Here is a 23,186-nt window from a genome sequence, read left to right as displayed (position 1 = left end):
TAACTACTACAGTATAATTTTTCTAAGATATTTTGTCCTCTGCTAGAAAAGACAAAGTGGTAACACAAGTACGCCCAGATTTAAAAATCTGGAATGACAGAGTATTTTCAAATAATTAAGTGGAAACTATGTACTAAGCAGGTTTCCAGAAAGGGGCTTAGAATGTTGCTTCCTGCATATTTTTTCTAAGCTGCTAAGTTTGATGCTCTCCTGAAATGAGGCAACTAATAGAGGATTTGCAAGTTTTTTCTCTCCAAATCCTGACTGTATAGTTTCAAAAGCTGTCTAAAGAGTGCTAGGGTTTGCCAAAGGTGCCACATTTCCATGGATCCTTGCTGCTACTGCTTTCTCTTTAAAATATAGATACTTTCCGCAAAATAATCAGCTATAGTCAGCTGAGATACAGTAACTTACTTAGCTCTTAGTAATGCGTTCACGTATCCAAGCTCATGATTTCATTCTCCGGTGCAGCCAAGGTCGCTCGGTTTTATACTTCCATTTCGTTAACATGAGCTGGTTCCCATAGGCTTCCTTGTTCTGTCTCTTTATTCGTGGTTTTTTTCTTTCATGCCTTTAAAAATTCTGTCATCACCATATTTAAGTCAAGCAAACATTTACGTTGCTGCAGTTCTGGTTGCTAATTTAAACTCAGAATTTTCAGAATTATCCAAAGTATAACCACCAGTTTTGGGAACCCCCTAGAAGGGCCAAAGATTATGATTAGCTACTTCAAATTAGGGAAACACTTTGAAGATACCTGTCCGCAACTGTGGTTTTAAACTTTGCTTCCACAATGCCTGTATTTTCACAAAGGAGGGTCCGTCACCCAGATGCGAGTTGGTAGAGCAGAGTTTAATTTCCTCTGCAGGGTAGACTAACGCTGCAGTAGGCTCGGAGCGCTGGTGAGCTGACACTGACGCTGCTGGGTTCGTACGGATCAAGTTTGGTTTGTTTTTAAAGCAGCACCAGATTTCGATATTCTGTTACCTATTGTTCTGCCTCAGGGGCGCAGAGCTAGTGTTCGTCAAGGCTTGTCCTCGTTAGCAAAGGGCTTGCTTTTCCTGTTCTCAGTGCATGGAAGTAGGTTTGTTTTCATTCTTACAGCAGCCCTTGCTGTAACAATTCAGGTACCTTACTAATACCCGCCTTCGGTAAGTCTTGTGGAATTCACGTTAAAACTGGTGAATTGCAGCTCTGGAAAGAAATTACGTACGCTTAATTGAATTCACTTGAATAAGTCAAGTAGAAGATAAAAAGAGGCAACTCATGCTTAAGTAAAACGCGGCGCTTCATGCCGATAGCCACGCTGGGAGCGCGTTGTGCAGCACTGGTGATGGCCAACAGGAGCTCTGCGGCCTCTTCACCTGCGGATTTCTTGAGCGACAGAGCTACTTACGGCGATGTGTTCCTTAGTTCCTAAAATCTGCACACAGAGGTCATATAAGAACAGAGCTTTTTGAAATACTGTGGGCTAATCCAAATAACTTCTGTTTCAGGAGCAGACAAAAAATGCACAATTTATCATCATCTCCCTGCGAAACAACATGTTTGAGATCGCAGACAGATTAATTGGAATTTATAAGACTCACAATACCACAAAAAGTGTGGCAACGAACCCCAAAATTATTGCATCTAAAGGACTGGCTGAACTCGGCGCTCTTGGGTGTATTATAGCTCAAAAATAGAGTGGAATAAATTTCCCTTCTCATTGCTGCTGTTTATTTTTATCTAATATACTTTTGTATTTGAGATTTTTTTTAGTTTTGTGTCTATTATACCTGTTGATAAAACCAGCCTCAATAAATTGTTCTTTTTTAATTATACAGTCTATATAGATCTTAATTATATGAACTGAGTAAAAAAAGAAACAAGCTATTTCTCAAATTATGCATCTAGCTGCATTTTAATATTCCATGGGTAGGCTTGTTGTCCGTGCTTGGGTTCTGCATTTGGTTTTAAATGCCTGGTTTTTACTGTATGTATTAAAGTGAGCAAATTGTTTTTAAATGTCATCCAAGTGTCCTGTACCATTGTATTACATGAGTTCCAGTAAGTAAAGCCAGTGTACAAAATAATTTACGTGTACGTTATAAGGATGTCGTACGTGATGCTGCACGGCGCGGCAGTCGGGCGTTCGTAGCCATTTTGTAATGAATGGCTTCGGTTTAGGAAGCCGCTCCTCTGTCATTTTCCTCTCCCCACCCGCCGGGCCGGCTCCTCCCGCGCTCCGGCGGCGGCCACGCCGTGCGCTCGGGGTTTATCACCCCGGTGACTACCATCCGCGGGCTTCTGCCGCCATCTCACAGGGCTGGGTTGTGCCCCGGGAGAGGTGAGGGTGGGTACGCCCGTACCCTGCGCCTGTTGCTCACCTGGCGGTTGGACGGTTCTCCGTTTCCATCAGCATCTCGTCAGCACTTCAGTGGACAGGTTTTGCCTCGAAGCCCATCTTTTTTTGTACTTTCGGAACTGAAATTGCGTGTTTTACTCCACGCGTGCAGCAGTACCGATCCCTGAACGAGAAGTGCCTCTGGCCGGTGGCGGCACGCTTCCTGGGAAAAAGAAGAAAAGCTCAGTCATTGCTGTGCAACGTTCAGTGCGAGGCGGTGGTAGAAAAGCTGGCGAAGAGCAGCCCTCGACTGCCAGCTCACCCTGCTCGGCGCTGCTAGCCCTTGTTTGCGTTTCCACCCGCTTTACCAAACCCGTGTCAGTTCACCCCGCCGCGCTTGCCGCAGGCCCGAGCCCTGCCCCAGCCTGCCCAGGGACCCAAACCCAGCAAAAGCCTCAGAGGCACAACCGTCAGCACGGAGCGGAGCTGGAAAATGGGCAGGGGGTGCTGTAATCATCCGCTATAAAGGGTAGAGATAAGCCGTCAATGTAACGTTAAACATTAAGATTGTATCAAATTATTGACAAAAATTCACGTACATGGAATAAAGCGATGTGTAGGTGTACTGCCTGAATTATTGCTTGTCAGGAAGAGATCCGAGTGCTACGTTCGGGCAGTTTTCAGAAACCACAGCTCAGCAGCAGTCGCAAGCACACCGCTGAGTGAGAAAAACCAAACTGCACCACGCTTCTCGGCCACTGCCCCGCTCCGGCCACGAGCGCTGAGCGCACTTTTGCTTTTCCCACCTCAAGGTGAAGCTAGAAAATCCCGCGGTACGGCTGCAGGGTGAAGGGCTGGGCAGGGCCAGCCAAGACCCGAGAAAGAGGTGCAGCACGAGAGAGGCAGCCCTTTCAAAGAGCAGCAGAGGAATAAGACTCATAGAATTGTTAAGGTTGGAAAAGACCTTTACAGTCATCGAGTCCAACCGTTAACCCAGCACTGCCACGTCCACCACTAAACCGTGTCCCTAAGCACCACGTCCGCCTGGCTTTTAAATACCTCCAGGGATGAGGACTCAACCACTTCCCCGGGCAGCCTGTGCCAGTGCCTGACCACCCTTTCGGTGAAGAAGTTTTTCCTAATATCCAACCTAAACCTCCCCTGGCGCAGCTTGAGGCCGTTTCCTCTCGTCCTATCACTTGTTACTGGGGAGAAGAGACCGACACCCACCTGGCTACAGCCTCCTTTCAGGCAGTTGTAAAGAGCGATAAGGTCTCCCCTCAGCCTCCTCTTCTCCAGGCTAAACACCCCCAGCTCCCTCAGCCGCTCCTCACCAGACTTGTGCTCCAGACCCTTCCCCAGCTTCGTTGCCCTGCTCTGGCCACGCTCCAGCAATGTAACGACCCAGCTGGAGAAGCAGAACGGAAAGGAGGGCAGGTAAGCACAGCAACTGCTGAGCTTCCACCAAGACGCCGTCAGAGGCCACCTCGGTATCTCGGCACCCCGCGCTGCTCACAGCGGGCTGCCTGGGCACCTGGGAAGTCAAGTCTCTTCCCCCCTTGGGTCTTAGCATGATCTATTTCAACCAGGCTTCCCCTCTAAAACAAAAAGAATTAAATAAAAAGCATGCAGTAAGAATTACACTTCTAGAACAGGGTTTCAAAAGAGGATAGTTCAAAAGACGAGGAAAAAACCCGCCCTGGGTTTGACAGGGCACAAACCCCTCTCACACCTTAATTAAAATGCAGTAAAAAGATTTCATTTTCTTGAAAAAGCTTCCTTCTCTGTTACACGAAACTCGGCACCTAGGGCTTGTATCCAGCAGAGGTGACGGAAAAGAGGAGGGCTGAAGCAGCTCGTCTCAGCTGTACGACAAGAGGAAACCGAGCAGCTGCTTCCAGCGCTCGCAGACCAGGCCCGCGCTGCGCTCCAGCAGTTACCTCGCTGGCTCAGTCCAACGCCGGCATTCACCAACTCGCTCTCCGTAAAACAGGCCTGTGGCAGGCAAAAAGACCGTGAAACCCACCTGGTGACGGGCCACTTCAGAGATCCTCCTAAAGCTCCCGCTGCAGAAAAGCGGGGCAGGTGGAAGGCAGTGAAGCAGCTGCAGAGAGCCCTGCTCCGGGGAGCCCGGCTGCTCCGGCTCCTCACGCCCCTCCGGCCCCCGCTGTCCGCGCTGTGCAGGACCACAGGGACGGCTCCGTGCAGTAAGGAAATCAAGGCGTTAGCCAGTCCTACTGTAAGAATATATTTTATTTGTATGCAAGTTTATTAAAATATATAGTGCATTAGAAGTACAAGTACTAAATGTTTCAATCAGTGGTAAAGGCATTTTACAAATTCCTGTAGTCTTGAAACATAAAATTGCATTATAAACTCTCTGTTAGTTTTTAAAAGTCAGGAAAATAAAAGGAAGGTAAGTCAAAAAAGCAGCCTCACGTGGTAGTGGACAGAGACTCAGTGCCAGGTTTTAAGACTTACATGCCAAGGGACAGCCTTCTAGCAGGGCTTAAGACAAAAACAAATTCCCAGTTTTCTTGGGAAACGAATACGACAGCATTTATCCAGTCCCAGGATACACCTCAACGCCATTTCAAAACCTGACCCGTGGCATTCACGGGATTTGCCTTTGTAACTCTACAAGATTACGGAAAACGTACGTACAAGTTCTAGAAACCGCTCCTAACCCACGGCGCGGGCCCGCTCCCCGGCGCACTGCCGGCTCCCACCTCAGTCAAACCTCGACCACCAAACCCACCGAGCCGCAGAGAAGGGAGCCGCAGGGTGGCCCTTTGCCGGGACTCGGTGTTGTACCAGTACAGCAACGCCACGACACCAATATCGTGACCGGGATCTTTCTGCAGGCTTAAGGAAGGGATCAGCACCGCACCTGAGGACCGACCTTGCTCTCAGCTCTCACTGAAGTCTGGCAGCAGCTGGTACTTTGCAGGACCCCACTGGTGTCTGCTGGTAGCAACGGGCACGTTTTGGTTTGCACAAGGGTTTAAAAGACCAAGTAGTGAAAGGCTAGCCTCAGAATTCAATCACTCTCTAAACAGCTTTTATTATTTAAAAATATACAACAGCCAAGGAATGCTGCTATGCTAGAATACGCCATTGTTTTTATCAAGTCAGATACAATTAGACATGGCGAATACTCGTTGGTTTTTTAGTGAGCTCGCCCGTCTTCTGCTGTTGTAACTGCGACACTTCAGGGCTGCCCCAGCACTGACTGTAACCAGACTGTTCGTAGCTGAAGGCCAAACACGGCTCTCACCGGGGATTTCGCTCCCGAGCGCAGTTTAGACTGGAGCATCTCCTCAGAAGTAGTGATCAGTGTTAGGGATCATTTGATTGCAGAATAAAATGCTATCGTGTTTCCTCTATGTCAGGGTAAAGATCTCTGGTGTTTGGGCCGAGAAGTCGAATATAAATTTACAGTCCTTGTCAAGTTGCTTTAAGAGCTCTTGACAACATTTGAAATCCTTATACCACCGACTTCAGTGGGAGTTTTGCTGCTTACTGCAGCATGTAGCCATTTTCACTACATACATATTAAATGATTTAGCAAAAAGTCAGGGCTCATTTTAGTAAGCAGTGAGAGCTCCCTGCCAGACCAAACAAACACCTGATTTATGCACAGCTGGCACTAACAAACCGCGCGCAATATTTCCCCAGATACTGCTCTGTAAAGTGGAGAGAACCATTTGAAAGACACGAAGTTAAAAAGAAAAACAAAACCAAAAACCAAACAGATGAAATCATGGCATCCAGTAGTAACCGGGAACAAACAAAATGAAACCCAGGGCCTTGAATATACACTTTAAAGACCACAGGTGTATCAGTTAAAATGCATTCAGAGAGAGGTCAGTAAAACACAAAACAAGAGTTTCCTATACAGCCAGTGACTGATCCATCCGGGACTAGCCAGTTTGCAGCCTGAGGTGTTTTTTTAACCCTTAATGTTGTAGTGCTTTTATTAAAAAAAAAAAAAAAAATTAAAATTACGTTACCAAAATAAAACCAAAGGAGTTTGAGGAGTCTGTGCAAACAGGACTCCAGCTGACAATCTGTAAGCTGATTACAGCTTCCTTAGGCAGACCCTGTTTCTGAGTAGCTTCCAGTTTAAACAAGCACTCACCTACCGACCCCCCTACGGCGTGAGCACAAGAGGAAGCCTTTTTTGTTGCAAGTCTCCTCAGGTAACTAAGTGTTAGCTAAGAGGAAATCTATACAATACAGAAAAAGGAAGGGTATGGAAATGGAAAGGAAAAGTGGAGAGCTTTAACAATCCAGCTTTTAAGTAGAAATTAAAAAAAAAAAAAATCCTGTGGATTCCTACACTTGTAATCTAATCATTAAAATAGTCAAAGAGAAACAATTCTCTCCCAAAACTCCATCAGTAAATTAAACGTGTGGCACAGCACGTCCACTATATTCTGCAAATGGGTGCAGAAGTCTTGATAAATAAGCAGCAAGAATTCCGAGATGTAAGCGGGAGTAGCTTCGATTACAACTGATGACACAGGTTCGTGAAATGAAAACACAGTGACCACTATTATTATAAAGAGAAGCAGGGCTGCTAAAGGATTTACAGCCTGGAGGAGTTCTTTAGATTCTCGTCCTTCCTTTCCACTGCCTTTGCTGCGTAACTTCCTTTTCGGAATCAGTTTTATTTTTGGAGTGAGGATCTTGTTGATCTGACCGATTTCAGTTTTAGACCACACATCTTTCAACAGGTGCCCGATCCTCGGATAAATCTCCACAGGTTTCACATCTGGCAGCTGCTTCTGTTTCAAAGCTTTTATGCGTTGATGCATATCATCCACCTTCTCAAGAAAAATAAGCGGGGACTCTTCTTTTTGAATAGCTGTATTCAGTGACATTAATTCCAGCTGTTCTTCCCGTATTTTTTTCAACTTCCCAATGAGAGGTTGATATTCTTCCAAAATCTGTGTGTTAACTTCATCCAGTGCAGTCAGCAGAGATTGTTTTTTGTGCTCCAAGGTATCGCTAAGTTTCTTAAAATACTGCACTACTACTTTTTTATCATCCTGAACAATGCTTTCACACTGGGACTTCTGTTCTTTCAGCTTTTCAATAAGCAAACATACATCAGTCCAGTGTTGATCAGTTAGCTGCTCGAGAAGTTTTCCAGAAGTCTCCTTTTCTTTTATGTAGGCACTTTGAAGGTCATCTATTGGATGACCGTTGTGTTTTCCTATGGTAAGGCAATGGCCACACACCAGTTTTCTGTCCAAAAGACAGTAAACGTTCAGCGGTTGCCTGTAGTGTTCGCTGCAGGTTGCAACATCAGAGTGATCTTCCTGTTGGTATTTTTCAATAATAGCTTTCAATGCAAAGTTGATAGGCAACGATTCGGTACCAGCGGCAGGAATTTCAACAATACTCCTACAGTTGGGACACTTCAGAGGAACTCTCAGGGGTCTCCAAATGGAAAAGTTGCTTGACAGCTGAATAACGCCTTCCAGACAGTTCCTACAAAACGTATGGGAACAGGGCAGAACGCGTGGATCTTCAAATATGCTATAGCAAATGGAACACGTTAATTCTTCCTCAAAGCGATGCATGTCCTACGAAAGAAAAACAAAAAGAAAAAGCGGTTTAATCTCTTACCATCAACTCATTTAGAATTGTTTTATTAACGTAAGCACCTCAGCATGACATTTAACGAGCGGTAACATTGACAATTTATTGCTAAGGGGAAAAAAAAGATAACAACAGAATGAAAGAGAGCAATGGTTTAAAGATTTCAGCAAATTATGATCTGCACTTATGATCTATGTGACTAGACAGTGTTTGCCCGTATCCAACTGCTGCCTTAAAAAGCTAGGAAAAGTGGCAATCTGCTACTAGACATTTTTTACAGTGGGAAACAGCAGAAGAGAGTGATAAAAGTTAGAACTAAAGTTTCTAAATAACCTAAGAATCACGAACATTTTCTCCCACTATGAGTAACATTTTCAACATAATAGAACAGTAAGTACAGAAACTTTTTCCCCTCCCCTTTTTTCAAATGTTTCTTTTGTAATATAAATAGTAATTAGAGTATTAAGCAGTCAAATTTACTAAAAGCTATCCCTAGGTTTTGGCACAAACGAGAGCCTAACTCAATGGCCCTTAAATACAATACCACTAACAGTAATTACACTCGTGGTGTTATTCCTGGGTTACTTTAAGCACAAAACGAAAAAACTAACTTTCGATTTCCATCCTTTGTAATGTTGCCTTGGTTTTCTTCGCCAGCTTAGTGAAATGACACTGTAAAGTCACAAATAACAATAAGTCTAATGCCAGTTTTCATAATAAATCATAATTCTGTTTTTCATTCTGTTAAAAAAATGGGGAAATTAGCACGAACTTTCCTTATCTTTGTGTCACATTTTCCTGTCCCCTTCATCAGTTCTAGTCAACTCTGTAGACTTTGCTACGCTGCGAAAAGAAATTGTCCAAGCATTTAGTATCAAAGACTCTCAATTTAGGGCCTAACTCTAAATCTGAAAACAACGACATGCAGCTGGGCTAACGCAGCTGCGCTAAGTGCTACCGAACCTTTGCTTGATTCAGTCGGGAAGGTAACTAGCTATGAGATGTTTTTAAGGAGGCTATTTGATTCAGATGTGCCCTCCTAATCTTTTTAATGCATTAACATATTTTTGCATCGATCCATCAGCATTTCTCATTGACACCAAGATGAACAAAGTTTGATTTATTTTAAGTGAATCTACTTAAAAGGAATCGAATTGTTAAATATAGTCTCCTTTGAAAAGAAAACCTTAAATTGCATTTGGAATCATGAAAGCTACTAAGGATTAAATTTGGCACTAACTAATAAACAATTTACAGTAAATAAATGAAGCAGCATTGCTCCTGCAAAAGGCACAGAGCTAACCTGATGGCAGTCAGAAGCTAAATACTCAGACCCTGGTTCTTTGAGAGTTAAATCAGCTCTGAACAGAAAAACCTATCCTGCTTGTACAGAAATAAGCGTGGCTTATCTCACTTTATTGAGACAGGCTGGTGCACCAAAAGCGAAAGTGTTCAACAAAGTCTGATCAGATTTCTTTTGCCCTGTCAAACCAGACTGGATAGTAATTTAAACAAACAAACAAACAAACAAACAAAATCTAATGGCCATCATCACCCAAAAAATCAAGTTCAATTCCAGAAGGTACTTGTATGGTTTTTTTTGAGCAAGTCAACTTTATATTGAAAACAATTTTGATTAATTCAGCTTTCAAAAAAAAAAAAAAAAATCTATCCAACACTCTTCAGGTCATTTCTTCAGCTAATTAATATAAAACGTTGGTTCCACGTATTTGAACTCCACTTTTAAAGACACCTTGACAACAGTTGGAAGAAAATGTACTAGAGAGAGATATAATTCTTAAGAACTACCCTTTAAAATAAGAATGATAAAGTGTGTTAGCATTTATGACTAACTAGTGTATTCTCCTAGTTGAAAAGGATTAATATAAAGGTCTATGGACATTTAGCAAAAGCCTTTCACAGTACTTTGACACTAAACGTACTTCCGTACCGCACTGCTCTCGCTAAAGACTATGAGGTCTCTCTCTTTTTACTGGGGAGCCACAAAACTTGATTTTCCAGCTTTTCCAACCAGCCACTGTGACAACACTAGGTACTTTAGGTCTATACGTTAATAACTCAACAATTGTTAAGTGATGTTCCAGACGCTGAAACTGAAGAAATGTGTCAATAATGAAAGGAAGCCGAACAACAGATCTACTCCACTGTCTAGAGAAATCATTTTTTGAGAATTAATTCCCATAGGAAATATATTTAAAGGGTTTATATATATATATAAAAAATATAAATATATATTAAAATATATTTTTATATATATAAATAATAAATATATATATAAAAATTATTATGAATCTTGGGAATGTCACTTCCACTTAAACAGAAGAAAAAAAATCAGTTAAGTTTTCGCTCATGGCCAGAAAAGAAAGAATCCTTAGTAGGTACTCTCATTCATTATTTTCTCATATATATGGAATGAATATAGTTTAAAAAAAACCTCTATGTTTAAAATCACTATTTTTTCCTAAATCTAGGGCCGTAGTTCTCTTCAAAGGAACCGTCAGAGGAAGGAAATTTCCTTTATAAAGAACACATCTAGCTTATTTCATCTACATAAAGAGCAAGATAAAACTAATCTTCAAAAAATTGTTTTAACTGCAAAATAGCTGCTTGCTACTATAAAAACAAAGGAGCAACTTTCCAAAATTTTTCTTAGCTCTATTATGAATCACTCCAAACCCCGAAGGAGTAACCCCCCAACCAGGCAGTGCCTCCCCCAGCAAACCGAGGCGCAGGTTAAAGCCGCCACACGCCAGCCAGCTCGGAGGCCTGCTCTCACTTCAGGGCCCTTTCATAACCCTCGCAGCCGCTAGCCAGAGGGACCGAAATTCCCATTTCCACAGAAACTTACCGCTCCGTTTCCCAGGCAACTGAGAAATTTAAAGAGTGACAGCAGTTGCTGCTAGCGAGCAGCTCTGGAAAGCCAGGCTGGCAGCGCAGCAGCTTTTGCTCCCAGCTCCGGGCACGGGCCAAGGCTGCGTGGGGCACCCCGGCTCCAGCGGCCTCCCAGGCACCTCATTTCTTCGTTATTATTCACCAGTTTCAAAACAGTATTCAGAATGCTAATATTGATCTTTGCTACAGGCACCCTATGTTTTTTTAATTTCTTCTAGACAACTACTCTAGAGTTGTACTAGGAAAGCAAAAGGTAGAAATCCCGAAATTCAGTTTCATTTCTGGCACTGGCAGCAGTGTGGAGGAAACAGTCTACTTGTGAACAACAGTGCAAATAAATCAGCAGATGGCTATCAGAAACAGAGAGACTGGGAACACCAACGAAAAAAGACAAGAGAAGACCCAACATCACAGAGTTAAGCAAAGAGAAAGAAAATAAAGTTTTCCAGGAAAAAAAAAAGTAGCAGGAAACTGGTAAATGCTTTCCTGCACAGAGCAAATACTTGTCCTTAAATGATCCAAACAGCTGTGGCAGCGAATACGTGTGTGTATACACACACATATTTATGGTAAGAGTCACTCAGTATAAGCAAATTACAAACTAGAAGGTATTTGAAAAATTCAGAAGGGTAATTGTGCCAGTAACACAGTGAGCTTCACCTTCCAGCAATGGAAGGGCTGCTCAGTGGCTACGATTTTATCTTCTAATTAGTGATACTGTAGACAAGGTGTAAACGTGCCGTACAGCATACCTGTATTGCAGTTTATCGGCCAAAGCTTTCAGATAAGCAGATCAAAGCAATGCAGTGTATTCCTTGATAACGCTGCTTTCCTCACCTAGCGATCAGGCCACTGCTCATCCAGCTATTATGCAAGAGGTTTAGAAACAATTGTATCTGGAATACAGCATATCTCAGTGTTTAGGTAGATAAATAAGTGCTTTATAGCAAAAGCCGGCTGTAACAAGCCGATACACCTCATGCTACTCTGGAGGATTTTAGAAGGTGAATTTGGCATCGGATAACAGTTGTGACAGCCTGAACAAAGAGTTACAAGGGGCACTTAAGGCAGACCCTCCCTGGGAGCCAGGTGCTGCCAGGCTCCCTGCTCCTTCGCACCACTGCCAGGACAGAAACCCTCATCTGCTCTCTCCTGAAGGACACTGTAACACTCACTTGACTTTCAATATTGTACTGCACTTAACCTAAATCCACATCAGAAATGCTGTCGCCCCATCCCATAGTGGTCTGTGAAGTTCTCCCGTAGCACCAGCATAAAAGCTCAAGTTTACATTGTGCAAAAATAATAGATTAAATGACACTATGGGCAGTATTTTCCATTTATAAGTCACCTTCATGGTAAAGGGTGACAGAACTTTTTTAAAAAAAACAAAATAACAGAAGGCCGAGGCGCAGCTCCGGTATTTGTCGGTGCATCAAAAGGAGCAGAGTCTGCTACACAGCTGCTGGGTTTGCTGGCTGCAACAACAGGCCAGGCACCAGAGATGAGAAACAACAGCCAGACCTTAAACCTTTCTGTTCCAGCTGTACTGCTTTACCCCAATGCCACAAATATCCTATGCCCAAGTCACAGCAATTCTCAACCAGGGATGTTCCGCCCCTTGTCCCTATTCCTACCACAGCTACTACACCACCATCCCAGATTTTTACACGGCTTTTATGACCTGAAAGGAGACAAACACAGCTGCGAAGCCTGCCTACTTTCCCTGTCCAGCTAACCTGACAGTTCCCTCCTGTATATCCCTCCACCGGCTCCGTGTCTGCTACTACAACAAGCTTACACAAGTTACCACATTTAAAACCAACAACTACACCGCTCCGTCCTTTCCAGGCTCACATTCTGTTGCCGAGACTTGTTCTCCATCCCTTATCTCTTGAACTTTGTCAGAGCTTCTGGTCTCGAGCGCTCACTTGTCATTTGCCTCGGTGGAGCGGGGAGAAGGAAGGGAGCACCCGTACCTGTCCTCTACAGAGCTCCTGCCCGCTGCAGGCCCTCTGCCAGCTCCCACTGACGACTCGGCGACTAGCAATGACGGGAACCGTGCCTGTGTTAATAACTAGAAAAGGGACCAGCGCTGACACCAAACCCTCGCTACGGTTAGAGAGACAGAAAGGCGCTTAAAGGCTGCGGAAGGAGCGGTCAGGTACGTGACGGCTGAGCACCGCCCGAGGACAGAGCCGTCCCCGGGGCCGGCAGGGCAGGCTGCCGGCAACCCGAGCGCTACCCAGCCGCCGAGGCTGACTGGCAGGAGGAGGGGACAGCGGTCATTCCGGGCACCGCTCCGCTCCCGGGGCGGTTTCACCTCAGAAGGCCGTGCTTGCTCCGACGCCAGGTCAAGCCCTCACAGAACACCCCCCGGCGCGGCGGGTCTAACACCGGAGCCCGAGGGGGCCACACGGGCTGCCCCGCTCCCGCCGCCGCGCTCCCTGCGAGGCGCCCGCCCCGTCACCTACCTGGGCGCTCGGTCCGCCGCCACCCCGGCGCCCGGGGCCGGACACCTCTCCCCGGGGCCGCGGGCGGAGGGCCGCTACCCTGCCCTCCTCACGGGGGCCGGCGGGCTCCGCACGGCGAGGCCGCCGCCGCCTTCAAACCGCCGCGCCCGCCCGCCCGCTCCCCGGGCCACAGCGCCGCCGAGCCGCGCATGCGCGGGCGAACCAACGGCCGCGCCGTTCGAAAGTAAACGGGCGGCGGGGCGGGGCGCCGCGTTCAAACCGGGCGGGCGACCGTTAACGGCCGCCCCGAGACCCACCGCCCCGCCCCGCGGCGGGCGGGCCCGGGCTGCCCACGGTGGGCACGGAGGGAGCGAGCCGCGGCCCCCGCAGCCGTGAGGCGCTTCTCCTCCTCCTCAGCAAGGCACGAAAGGGCGCAGTTGCCAGTCAGGAACGATGCGCTGGACGCCATCGTCAGCAGCAGCGAAATGCGAGGCGTTAATGACGTGGAAGCGGACACACCTCGGTACACGGCTGTGTCTTCTTGTCTGCTCTCTGGTGCCATTACTGCCATCAACGTCTCGCCAAACTGATTCTTCTCCACAGTTTGGGGAGAAAGCCACCCTGAAGCTGGACACCGAGAGGGAGACAAACTTCTGGCATCTGCTTCAGGGGGAGCAGGAGCAGGAGCAGACCTTCTGCCAACTACTAATCCCAGAAATAAAAAGAAACGTAAGTGGTAACATTCAGTTTCAATTTAAGCTTGTTTACCTACTTTGGCTACTGAAGACAGTTAAAGTATTTTAAGTGAAGCAAAATCGCTACTGCCATACATTATAATAGCCCGATTTTAATGAAGAATACGGAGTTTATCATCTTGCTGAGCAAAAACGGAGACTGCAGGAGAAAGCGAATGGATTAGGAGTATGGTTAGTGCCAGTGTTTTACTGACATCTGTGACACTGGTAACTCTCAAGATTTTATCAGTCAAGTACCCAATGTTGTGTAGACTTTTCTCATACTCCAGATTATTCTACATTTATTTACAGTTCATCAAACTACACTAAACTAAAACATTAAAGTTATTCTCAGATGTTACTTTTACAGTGAATTTGAAAGAGAACTGAAATTCATTTACTGTTGTAATGTAAATGATAACACATCATCATTCAAAAGTTGCCTAAACATCTGTCTTAAAACTGGTATTTAGAAGACCTTACACAAATATCTGGGAAACATCTGGAATTATGTCTGGAATAATAAAAAAAACCCTCATGCTTTAACAAATTAACCATACTGTTTAACTGATAGGCCCAGTTTGCAATACTACATCGAGCTGTAACTGGTCTTTTTTGTGTGAAGTTATAATAACACTAACCTTCAATTAGTATCTTTTGATGTCAGTTACACCGCTTTAGTTTTGAACATTTAACAATGTTAATTGGAATTTTTTTGTGTGCTATCAAGTTGAAGTTTTTCAACTTTTCAACCTTAACAAGTTGAAATAGTGCTTTCTTATCATTGTAGCTCCACTTGTGGCAGTACAGACGCTGCAATTTAAGTGCTACTTGCTCAAAACTAACAAGTTTTCTAAAAAAACCCATACATTTTTCAACTCATTGTTTCTTATTTTTTGTTATATAAAAAAAAATATCTGTTGGCTGCTGATTACTTTTGCTGCCTGAATCTAATTACAGTCTCTAATACATGTTCCTTATGATCACGCCTCTGCGTATGCTGGCTTTCAACATACTCCCCATGGACGGTAGGTTGATAAAATTGTTCTTATTTTTGCTACCAAAATGGGCAGTGGAGGAGGAGGGATTAAAAACATACCTGGGTTTCTTTTGCTCAATGATGGGGAGGGGGCAACCTAGAAAAATACTTTAGTGACACTCACCTATTTACATAATTTTTAATAGGAATGTCATGTAGGATTTGACCTATTAACTGGTAGCTCTAGTACTTGGGAGAGTGTTTGTTTCTGAACAGGCCTGCTTGCAGGGCCTGGGATTACAGGATTCCTGGGCATACAGTTATGTTTTTTCCTCCCTCAGCAGAGCTAATTGCTTCTCTCCCTTGTTGAGCAGAGCACTTCTGGATGCGTTAACCCAGCAAGGCCTGCCTGCTCTGCCTCCCTGCCCGGCTGAGGCGAGGCTGCCCACAGGCTGGGGAGGAAGGAGTCTGGTGGGGGGCCAGGAGCTGCCCCACTCTCCCCTGCCCGACTCCAGCACAGCTCCATGGAAGCAGTGACGAGCTCCACAACAGGCCCCAAGCATCTGCACCACCTTATGGACAGGCTGGATCGATGGGCCAGGGCCACCTGTATGAGATTCAACAAGGCTTAGTGCCAGGTCCTGCACTTGGGTCACAACAGCCCCATGCAACACTACAGGCTGGGGGAGGAGTGGCTGGAGAGCTGCCTGGTGGTAAAGGACATGGGGGTGCTGGTTGACAGCTGCCTGAACATGAGCCAGCAGTGTGCCCAGGTGGCCAAGAGGGCCAATGGCATCCTGGCTTGTATCGGGAATAGTGTGGCCAGCAGGACCAGGGAGGCGATAGTGCCCCTGTATTTGGCATTGGTGAGGCTGCACCTTGAGTACAGTGTTCAGTGTTGGGCCCCTCACTACAAGAAGGACATTGAGGTGCTGGAGCGTGGCCAGAGAAGGGCAACGAAGCTGGGGAAGGGTCTGGAGCACAAGGCTGGTGAGGAGCGGCTGAGGGAGCTGGGGCTGTTTAGCCTGGAGAAGAGGAGGCTGAGGGGAGACCTTATTGCTCTCTACCTGACAGGAGGCTGTAGCCAGGTGGGGGTCTGTCTTTTCTCCCTAGTAACAAGTGACAGGACAAGAGGAAACGGCCTCAAGCTGCGCCAGGGGAGGTTTAGGTTGGATATTAGGAAAAACTTCTTCACCGAAAGGGTGGTCAGGCACTGGCACAGGCTGCCCGGGGAAGTGGTTGAGTCCCCTTCCCTGGAGGTATTTAAAAGACGGGCAGACGTGGTGCTTAGGGACATGGTTCAGTGGTGGACTTGGCAGGTAACTTGATAGGTTAACGGTTGGACTCGATCTTAAAGGGCCTTTTCTAACCTTAACGATTCTATGATTCTATGAAAGGGAAAAGGCAGAGAAGGGGCAGCCTGGAGGCAGCTGTAGCCCAGTGCTTATCCCTCAGGATGATGTGCACGGCTGCAGCCTACCCTCGCTGGGTCATGGTCCGAGGTGCATCGACCAGCTTCATGCTAGGGAGCGCCTGGGTCCTTAACCACAGAGACACCCCTTCTCACTGCCCGCTCCCGGGCTGCGCAGGACTCGCCCCCGTGAACTTGACAGCTCTCTGCACTGCCTCAGCACAGCTCGAACCAGCTGCGGCCCCTTGCCTTGCCAGGATCAAGCAGCAAGCGACAAAGCCCTGCCCCACGGATCAACAAGATGGCACTAGCAACATCCATGGCTTTCCTTCCTCGCTGCAAGGAGAGACTGGATTACCCAAGGCAACGTGTGCCACCTTCCTCCAGAGGGAAACTGAACCCCAGAGAGAGGAACATCTGCCCTTCAAGCAAGCAGCAGCTGAACCCCAAGCAGAGGGAGGTGTCGCCTGCATCTGCACAGAAACTGACCTCCGAACAGAGGAAGATCTTTCTCCCAAGCAAGCAGATACAAGCTCAAATGCCAGAGAGTCTCCTTATCATACAGAAGACAGCTGACTCCAACATGGAAGAGGCATATGCCTTCAAAACAGGAAGACAACATGAAAAAGAAGTTTCTCATGAATAAAGGAAAAGGCTAACTGACACAGGGAAGAGCTCTTCCCAGAGATACTGGCTACATTCATTGCCTCACGAGGCCTGCTTAGGCAACTATCCAGACACCACACAGTAAGAGATTTATCCAGAAAACCTTATGAATTAGGAAGTCTCAGTAAATTCTTATTTTGCCATAAAAGGGACTTAAGATGTTGAAAAACAAATCCTTCCTTTAAAAAACATGGTTTGGAGAAACATTAGGTCCTTCTTGACTTCAGAACAGGACTTAGATGTCTGAAAAGTGTTCTTCTAAAAGAAGGTAATGTCCTTTCCAGAAGAGATGCAGTAACAAAGTGAGGGAAAAAAAAAGTGTAAGTCCAAATACTTGCTTAACTCTTAGAATTAAATTCTCTCTAACTTTAAATTCATTCCAAAGTAATATATATGGTTCTTTAAATAACCAATTTCAGTTCAGGTTTGTCTTAGACTTGTGCAACCTAAAACAGTTAACAAAGATTAAAACAGCATGGACTTCTTACTCGGGCTTTAATTCCATGCTGGGGCAATTCTGCATATTGGTAATGTTACAGTAGGATTGAGAGAGTATTTTACATATTTGGTCTGTGAATACACAGTCCAAACATGGAGCATTTCTTTCTCAAGCTGTGCTCCTTCATTATATATTCCATTTGACTATTCCATATGTCCCACAGTAGAAGTTTTGCTAACAGCATTCATTTCATTTATTCACATGCCCAAACTATTCGCAGGAACAGATCAGAGGATAGTACAAGACTGCAGGTGCAAGGTATATTTTTTTTTCTTGCTATGCTTGGAGTGAGATAAAATATGAGCCATCCAGAGCCAGTGCTAGTTATTTTCCTATTTTGCCACATAAATAGTCAGTACATCTTGCATTGTTAGTTTTATAGGAGTTTGGGGTTAACTGGGGAAATTCCCCCTTTCTACCACCTTACAGTTTAATCCTTTCAAGCCAGAAGACTGTCTTAGTTGAAGCCACCAGGTTTTAATAAGTTGCTTGCTCTGTCAAAACTGTTCTTTAAATCATGACCTTACCCTTAATTACAGGTGGACAGACAATCGTGCTCATCCTGCGTGCTGATGGTACCAGCGACCAGAGTCCTACATACCCTTGCTTCTGCAGATGTTTGGTTTGTGAATTACCTTCCTCACCCCCTGCCTCCACTTCTAACCCAGCTAGCAGCTTCACCACCTGGGCCGGGCTGCATCTATCACAAAGGTGGCCTCACCCATCTCCCTTGTGCTCAAGCAGCCACACGGGTTTAAAGAACTAGCTGAAAACTAACCCAGACAATAACGTGTTTTTCAGAGAACAGATCCACTGGCTGGAGGATTATGCCACATAATTAGTCATTATACCAGATGGGTCATTACTAAACCACCTGCTGTGGGTATGTCAAGATGGTGGGAGCACATTTCATAAAAAGTCAGATGAACAGAATGTGTGCATTCACAGATCAATAATCCAATTGCTATGACAGAAGCGTCATCTCAAACATTTTATTTACTATTTGAACAAGAAAAAGTAATATTAAGCCAGATATACAAATCTTCACATCCAGTTTGTTCTGCCCTTGTGCCCGATTTGCAGAAGAGGCTGCAACCACGTGGATGTTCCACTGTTAGCATTACGTTAACTGGCTCACGGTGGGAAATCTTTGCACATGAAATTTTGGAAATAAGTATCTTCTAGCAGAATTCTGCATCTGACACAAATTGCAATGGACAACGGGCCAGTGTTCAATCTGCACAGCTGACAGTCTGCAACATACTAATGCCAGAGCCATTCTGAAAACATCAGCTTAAGAGACAGCCCCCTTCTAACTGCATTTGTAGGGTCTGGTGCAGTAATAACATGCTAAAAGATGTTTCTGCAATTTAAGTCAGGTGAAATATGAAAATCGTAACAAGAACTATGTTTCGAAGATGCTTTGCTAGTGCAAAAGAAGTATCCCCCAAGTCTACTAACATAAAAATGGCACAGCAACATAGGTATCATTTGTGTCTCAGTACAAATCAAGTAATCTGGAACACACTTCAGATTCAGCCCATTAAAAACAAAAGTCTGCACTTTTATATTTATACAATTCTAGAAAGCTTAGAAAGCTATCAAGTGGCAAAACACACAAACTCGCAGCAGCTAAAAAAATAATAATGCCATATAGCCAAAATAAATGTGTAAGCAGGTCAAAGCTTATAACTGAACATATTTTTAGAACAAGCGATACAGTTAAGAGAAAATACAACATTTTAGGTGAGGAAAGCCTTCTTCAGGTCCACAATAAAACTAACCTGCAAACTAAGGCTTTGGTTCCACCACCAAAGTCTAATTGCTGGCTGCACACTTCTGGTTCATTACAAATACCTTGTCAAAGGTAGCAGAAAAGTGAGTATGAACTGTGTAGTGTGAGTGAAGGAGTCCGGATCTGTGACAGACTGCAAACAGCTTAAATGAGAAAGAGGTAAATTGGGCATATAGTTAAGGAAAAAAAAAATTTAAAGCATGTAAGAAGGGAAGTAACACAGTAGGACAGAGTAAGATTTCACTGCCACAATATTGCTCAGGCAAGGGTTTTACCCATGATAGCCATGCACAGAACTTCACTGGTTGCACGGACAGCCACTTAAGGAAAAACTCTGAGGCTGACAAAGCACTCAGATTTTTGCCTTAATTTCAGTGCCGAACCAATTACTATAGTTACCAGTTCCTCTTCTCATTTTAATGTATTTTAAATAACGATATTTTTCAGACTATGAGTCTGTAGCTGTCCATGGTATCGGGCTACTCCCCTCCCTTCCCTACCCCAAGCTCCTAAAGGTCTAAATCTGTTTCATGTTTCTTGGAAGATCCTTCTCTAGCTCATCAGTACTCTAATTTTTGTGGTGGTGGATGGGAACATATTGACACTTTACTCCAGGATCTATACTAAGTACACTGCAACAACAGAGAAGACCTCCTAGTAAACCACAGTGCCTGAAAGAGTCCAAATAGCACAGGCACTCAACCTGGCAGTAGTTTTGTTTCTGGGGTACATGCACTATATAACACAGAATTAAAAAAATTATTATAATCCTTTCCCCTCTACTGCCCCCCTCAAGGCACCAGGGAAGTCTTAAGGAAAAAGCTACAGAAGCAGAAGACCAAATGAGGGAGCTTTTGACAATAATTTACAATATAAATAACTGATGTTCAGAGTAAGAACATATGTTGGTTTATACCCAGTTTATTTTTATGTACTCAAAAGAATTAAGAATTCAAGATGAAGCAACATTTCATCTGAAAAACTGCCATTCTAGGAATGACATACTTTCTTCATACCATCATCTGGTGTTGCTGATACAAAGTCTGACTACTGACGATCTGCCTTTCCATCAAATTACAAAACTTCCGTAATGCCTTTACCAATAGCTGGCATTTAAAGCTTCCCACATTTGTTGTTTTCCAGTAATAGTAGCTTTCAGTCTTGTTGTATAGACATTTACAAGTCTATCAAAAGGTATTTACGTGTGACAGTTTTAATGACAGCTTGAAGAAAACTGTTTTCCTCAGCTTTGGAGCACACCAAACCAGCAGAATAAATACAGGACCCCCACTTCAAGGGGTTTACAAGCAAAAAATGGGAATTTCTGTATGGAAATTAAGTTTCTATTCACTTTTCTGTAGGTATTGAAGCAATATTAACTCCTTCAACTAATTTTGTGTGCCTTCTGAGTTTTAATCTGGTAGTAGCTAAAACTTACTATTAAGAAGAGTTTGTAAACTTTACACATTTTCTGCTACTAAGTTTCCTTTCATAAAGTCTATTCGATCCAGATGCAGGACTTGTTATTGTTTCCAGCCTTGTGACCAGCATTCCTGACAGTAATTTGGTGACGTGCACAGTTGAGGAAACATTTATAGTTAAAAGTGGCAAAGTCTACGAGTATTAATATGAAGGCATTCTTAAAGCAGCAAAAGTAATTTGGGAATTTATGCAACATACTGTATGATAGGAGGAGCTGTTAACAAATACATACAGATTTCTTCGCTTTCAAGCAGAAAGAAAGTCACCCCCCTTTCTTCCTGGCATGTCCACTGTTTTCCTTAGGCTTTTCAAACTGTGTAAGAGCAGAGCTCTGGTTACGCAGAAGTCATCAGGTTCTCCTGCTCGGGGCTGGCTAAGTTGCCTTAGCCAGCATTTCATTTTACTTGAAACCCTTCTAAGTTGTTGGTATCTTAACACGCCATCCAGAAATTATTATTTTTTCACAGTCAGACTAGCCTGTTCCACTACCAAAACAGCAGAAGCAGACAACTTACTGGGAACGTTTGTGCTCCACCGGAAGATACTGTTCTGTGAAGGACGATGAAAGGTCGTCTCTGTTCAAGGCTCCACGCATCCAGGAAATGACTCTCCTGTGCTGAGAGGCCTCACAGTGTCAGGGACTATTCTACTTCCAGTAGTGGGAGAGAAAGAAACAGGGTCAACTTCTCTCAAGCTATTCCTTGTGATTCAGCGTACTGTTCTTCCCTCCATAGAACTCCTCCTCCTAGCTAAATCAGCTAGTCCAACCCTAAGGTCCTAAAATTCCAATTTGGTCCAACAATGCCGCTCCTTAGAATAAAAATACTACTGCAGTAGCTTATACTATGGATTAACTTTTGTCCTTTTAATATTTTAAGGGCCTTTTTCTAGGTATCTGCTACCCTAAGTTCAGCTGAAAAGCTGCTTTTCTACTTCAAAATCCTGAAAAGAGTAGATTAACATACAGCCTCACCTCTGCATCTTTGGTTCTTTTTATTAGAATTGCAGAACAGTGACCAAAGAGTCACCATCTGCATGGTTACAGACAATCTAAGTATCACAGAGCGGTGTTCTGCTACCCAACAGCTTGAAAAGTACACTCGATGTCACAGCTTTAACATTAAAAGGGAAACATCCAAGTTGCTACCGTTGATTACCTAATTCCACTGCTCAATAAAGTCAGAGGCTAAAATTTATTCATCTTCACCTGTAGGCAGAAAATTGGTCTGACTTCCATTGCAGCAATGCAAGGTTGTATCTGTAACTCTGCCTTCCTACCTTCTGACATCTTAATAATCTGATCAGTACTCCTAAACTAAGTCTTTAAGTTATTTCTTGTTTGTATCCCAAGCCTCCCAACCAATTCCCCTTTCCCCAACCATGTAATTACATTACCTCAAACTGCAACTTTTGGGAAAAAAAGGCATTGGACAAACCGGCTTCAGTTTTGCTCAAGAACTCTGAATGCTGCCACCCTGTGGATGCTGAAATGTTTAAGCTTTCCATATTTTGGAAAACGAACAGAATAGTGAGAGGATCTCTTGTGAAGCAGATGAAGACAATTTTCCACTTTAAAAAAAAAAAAAAAAAAAAAAACAAAAAAACCACCAAAACACCACCACTGGCCACGTCAGAAACGCCAGGCTGCAGCCAGAACAGCACCAGCTTACGGTAACGCTGTGTCAGTGTAGCACGTCAGGGGAAGGGCCAAAGAGAGGCGTTTACTGGCAGTAAATGCAGGCCTTGCCAGGTTTTTGTTTGTTTGTTTGTTTTGGAAAGTTGCTACGAACATCTCCTCTCACAAGAAAGGATTCTACCGATAAAGCAATTTTCTACAGTACATCCTTCACAAAGGTGTTTCGGTGTGAAGTTAGTAATAAGTATAATTTTACTTACGGCATTGCAACTTCCTTAAAAACACCAGTTTAACCATTTTACCTCCTCTAAGGGGTCCCGACATTCTACATGAAAACAGCCCTAATTTATTTAGTGAATACATACTATGTAATTAGGTAAATTAGTTATTTCTTCATATTTATACCAAAATAGTTATTTACCTCAAGCCTACAAAACATACCGCGCAACACACCGACATTCGGCAGGTAAAAAAAAAAAAGACAAGATTCAGAAATCTCACTGTAACTTTCTTCAAATGATCTTCTTCCCGTTTTGATGGAAACTGGAGAGCATATACAGAGACACACCACATACAACACTGTTGCAAGTTTTAATGTTTATTTCCCCAAGACAGCCTAGCCTGCACTCTACTTGGATAAATTTCACAAGCTAGTTTCCGCTGCTTCTAGTTTTAAACTTTA

General features: G+C 44.2%; 3 protein-coding genes across 9 annotated transcripts in view; 2 read left to right on the top strand and 1 right to left on the bottom strand.

Annotated features, from left to right (window-relative positions):
* The window catches only part of SMC4 (structural maintenance of chromosomes 4), a 40,912-nt gene extending 38,985 nt beyond the window's left edge, over nucleotides 1–1,927 (top strand). For all 3 annotated transcript variants that reach the window (XM_082319675.1, XM_082319673.1, XM_082319674.1), the window contains exon 24: nucleotides 1,497–1,927. In XM_082319675.1, the coding sequence (XP_082175801.1) occupies nucleotides 1,497–1,685 (189 nt within the window). In that variant the 3' untranslated portion in view covers nucleotides 1,686–1,927. The remainder of the gene's footprint in view (nucleotides 1–1,496) is intronic.
* TRIM59 (tripartite motif containing 59) lies at nucleotides 3–13,857 on the bottom strand. Of its 4 annotated transcripts, XM_082319680.1 has the most exons (5): nucleotides 13,324–13,460; nucleotides 4,353–7,920; nucleotides 2,370–2,549; nucleotides 1,397–1,423; nucleotides 1,173–1,194 (listed from the first exon to the last, which is right to left on the bottom strand). In XM_082319680.1, exon 2 carries the CDS (start codon nucleotides 7,915–7,917, stop codon nucleotides 6,694–6,696), a length of 1,224 nt encoding a protein of 407 aa, XP_082175806.1. In that variant the 5' UTR covers nucleotides 7,918–7,920; nucleotides 13,324–13,460; the 3' UTR covers nucleotides 1,173–1,194; nucleotides 1,397–1,423; nucleotides 2,370–2,549; nucleotides 4,353–6,693. The 4 variants fall into 4 exon arrangements, with proteins under 4 accessions (XP_082175808.1, XP_082175805.1, XP_082175806.1 ...); XM_082319682.1 differs by lacking the exons at nucleotides 1,397–1,423; nucleotides 13,324–13,460 and adding an exon at nucleotides 13,822–13,857 and having other exon boundaries at nucleotides 3–1,194; XM_082319679.1 differs by lacking the exon at nucleotides 1,397–1,423 and having other exon boundaries at nucleotides 3–1,194.
* Nucleotides 13,649–22,967, top strand: LOC309594239 (uncharacterized protein). Of its 2 annotated transcripts, XR_014228984.1 has the most exons (5): nucleotides 13,914–14,031; nucleotides 14,997–15,064; nucleotides 15,390–17,173; nucleotides 18,131–18,302; nucleotides 18,393–22,967. XR_014228984.1 is itself a non-coding variant. In XM_082319683.1 (4 exons), exons 1-3 carry the CDS (start codon nucleotides 13,756–13,758, stop codon nucleotides 15,550–15,552), a joined length of 507 nt encoding a protein of 168 aa, XP_082175809.1. In that variant the 5' UTR covers nucleotides 13,649–13,755; the 3' UTR covers nucleotides 15,553–17,173; nucleotides 18,131–22,967. The 2 variants fall into 2 exon arrangements, 1 of the variants encoding a protein (XP_082175809.1); XM_082319683.1 differs by having other exon boundaries at nucleotides 13,649–14,031; nucleotides 18,131–22,967.
* The last annotated feature ends 219 nt before the right edge of the window (nucleotides 22,968–23,186 follow it).

The sequence above is a fragment of the Platalea leucorodia genome (assembly GCF_965183815.1).
Source record: "Platalea leucorodia genome assembly, chromosome: 8".
NCBI classification, from domain to species: domain Eukaryota; kingdom Metazoa; phylum Chordata; class Aves; order Pelecaniformes; family Threskiornithidae; genus Platalea; species Platalea leucorodia.
The sequence above is the reverse complement of the archived record's forward strand: the minus strand, read 5'-3'. Positions and strand labels throughout refer to the sequence as shown.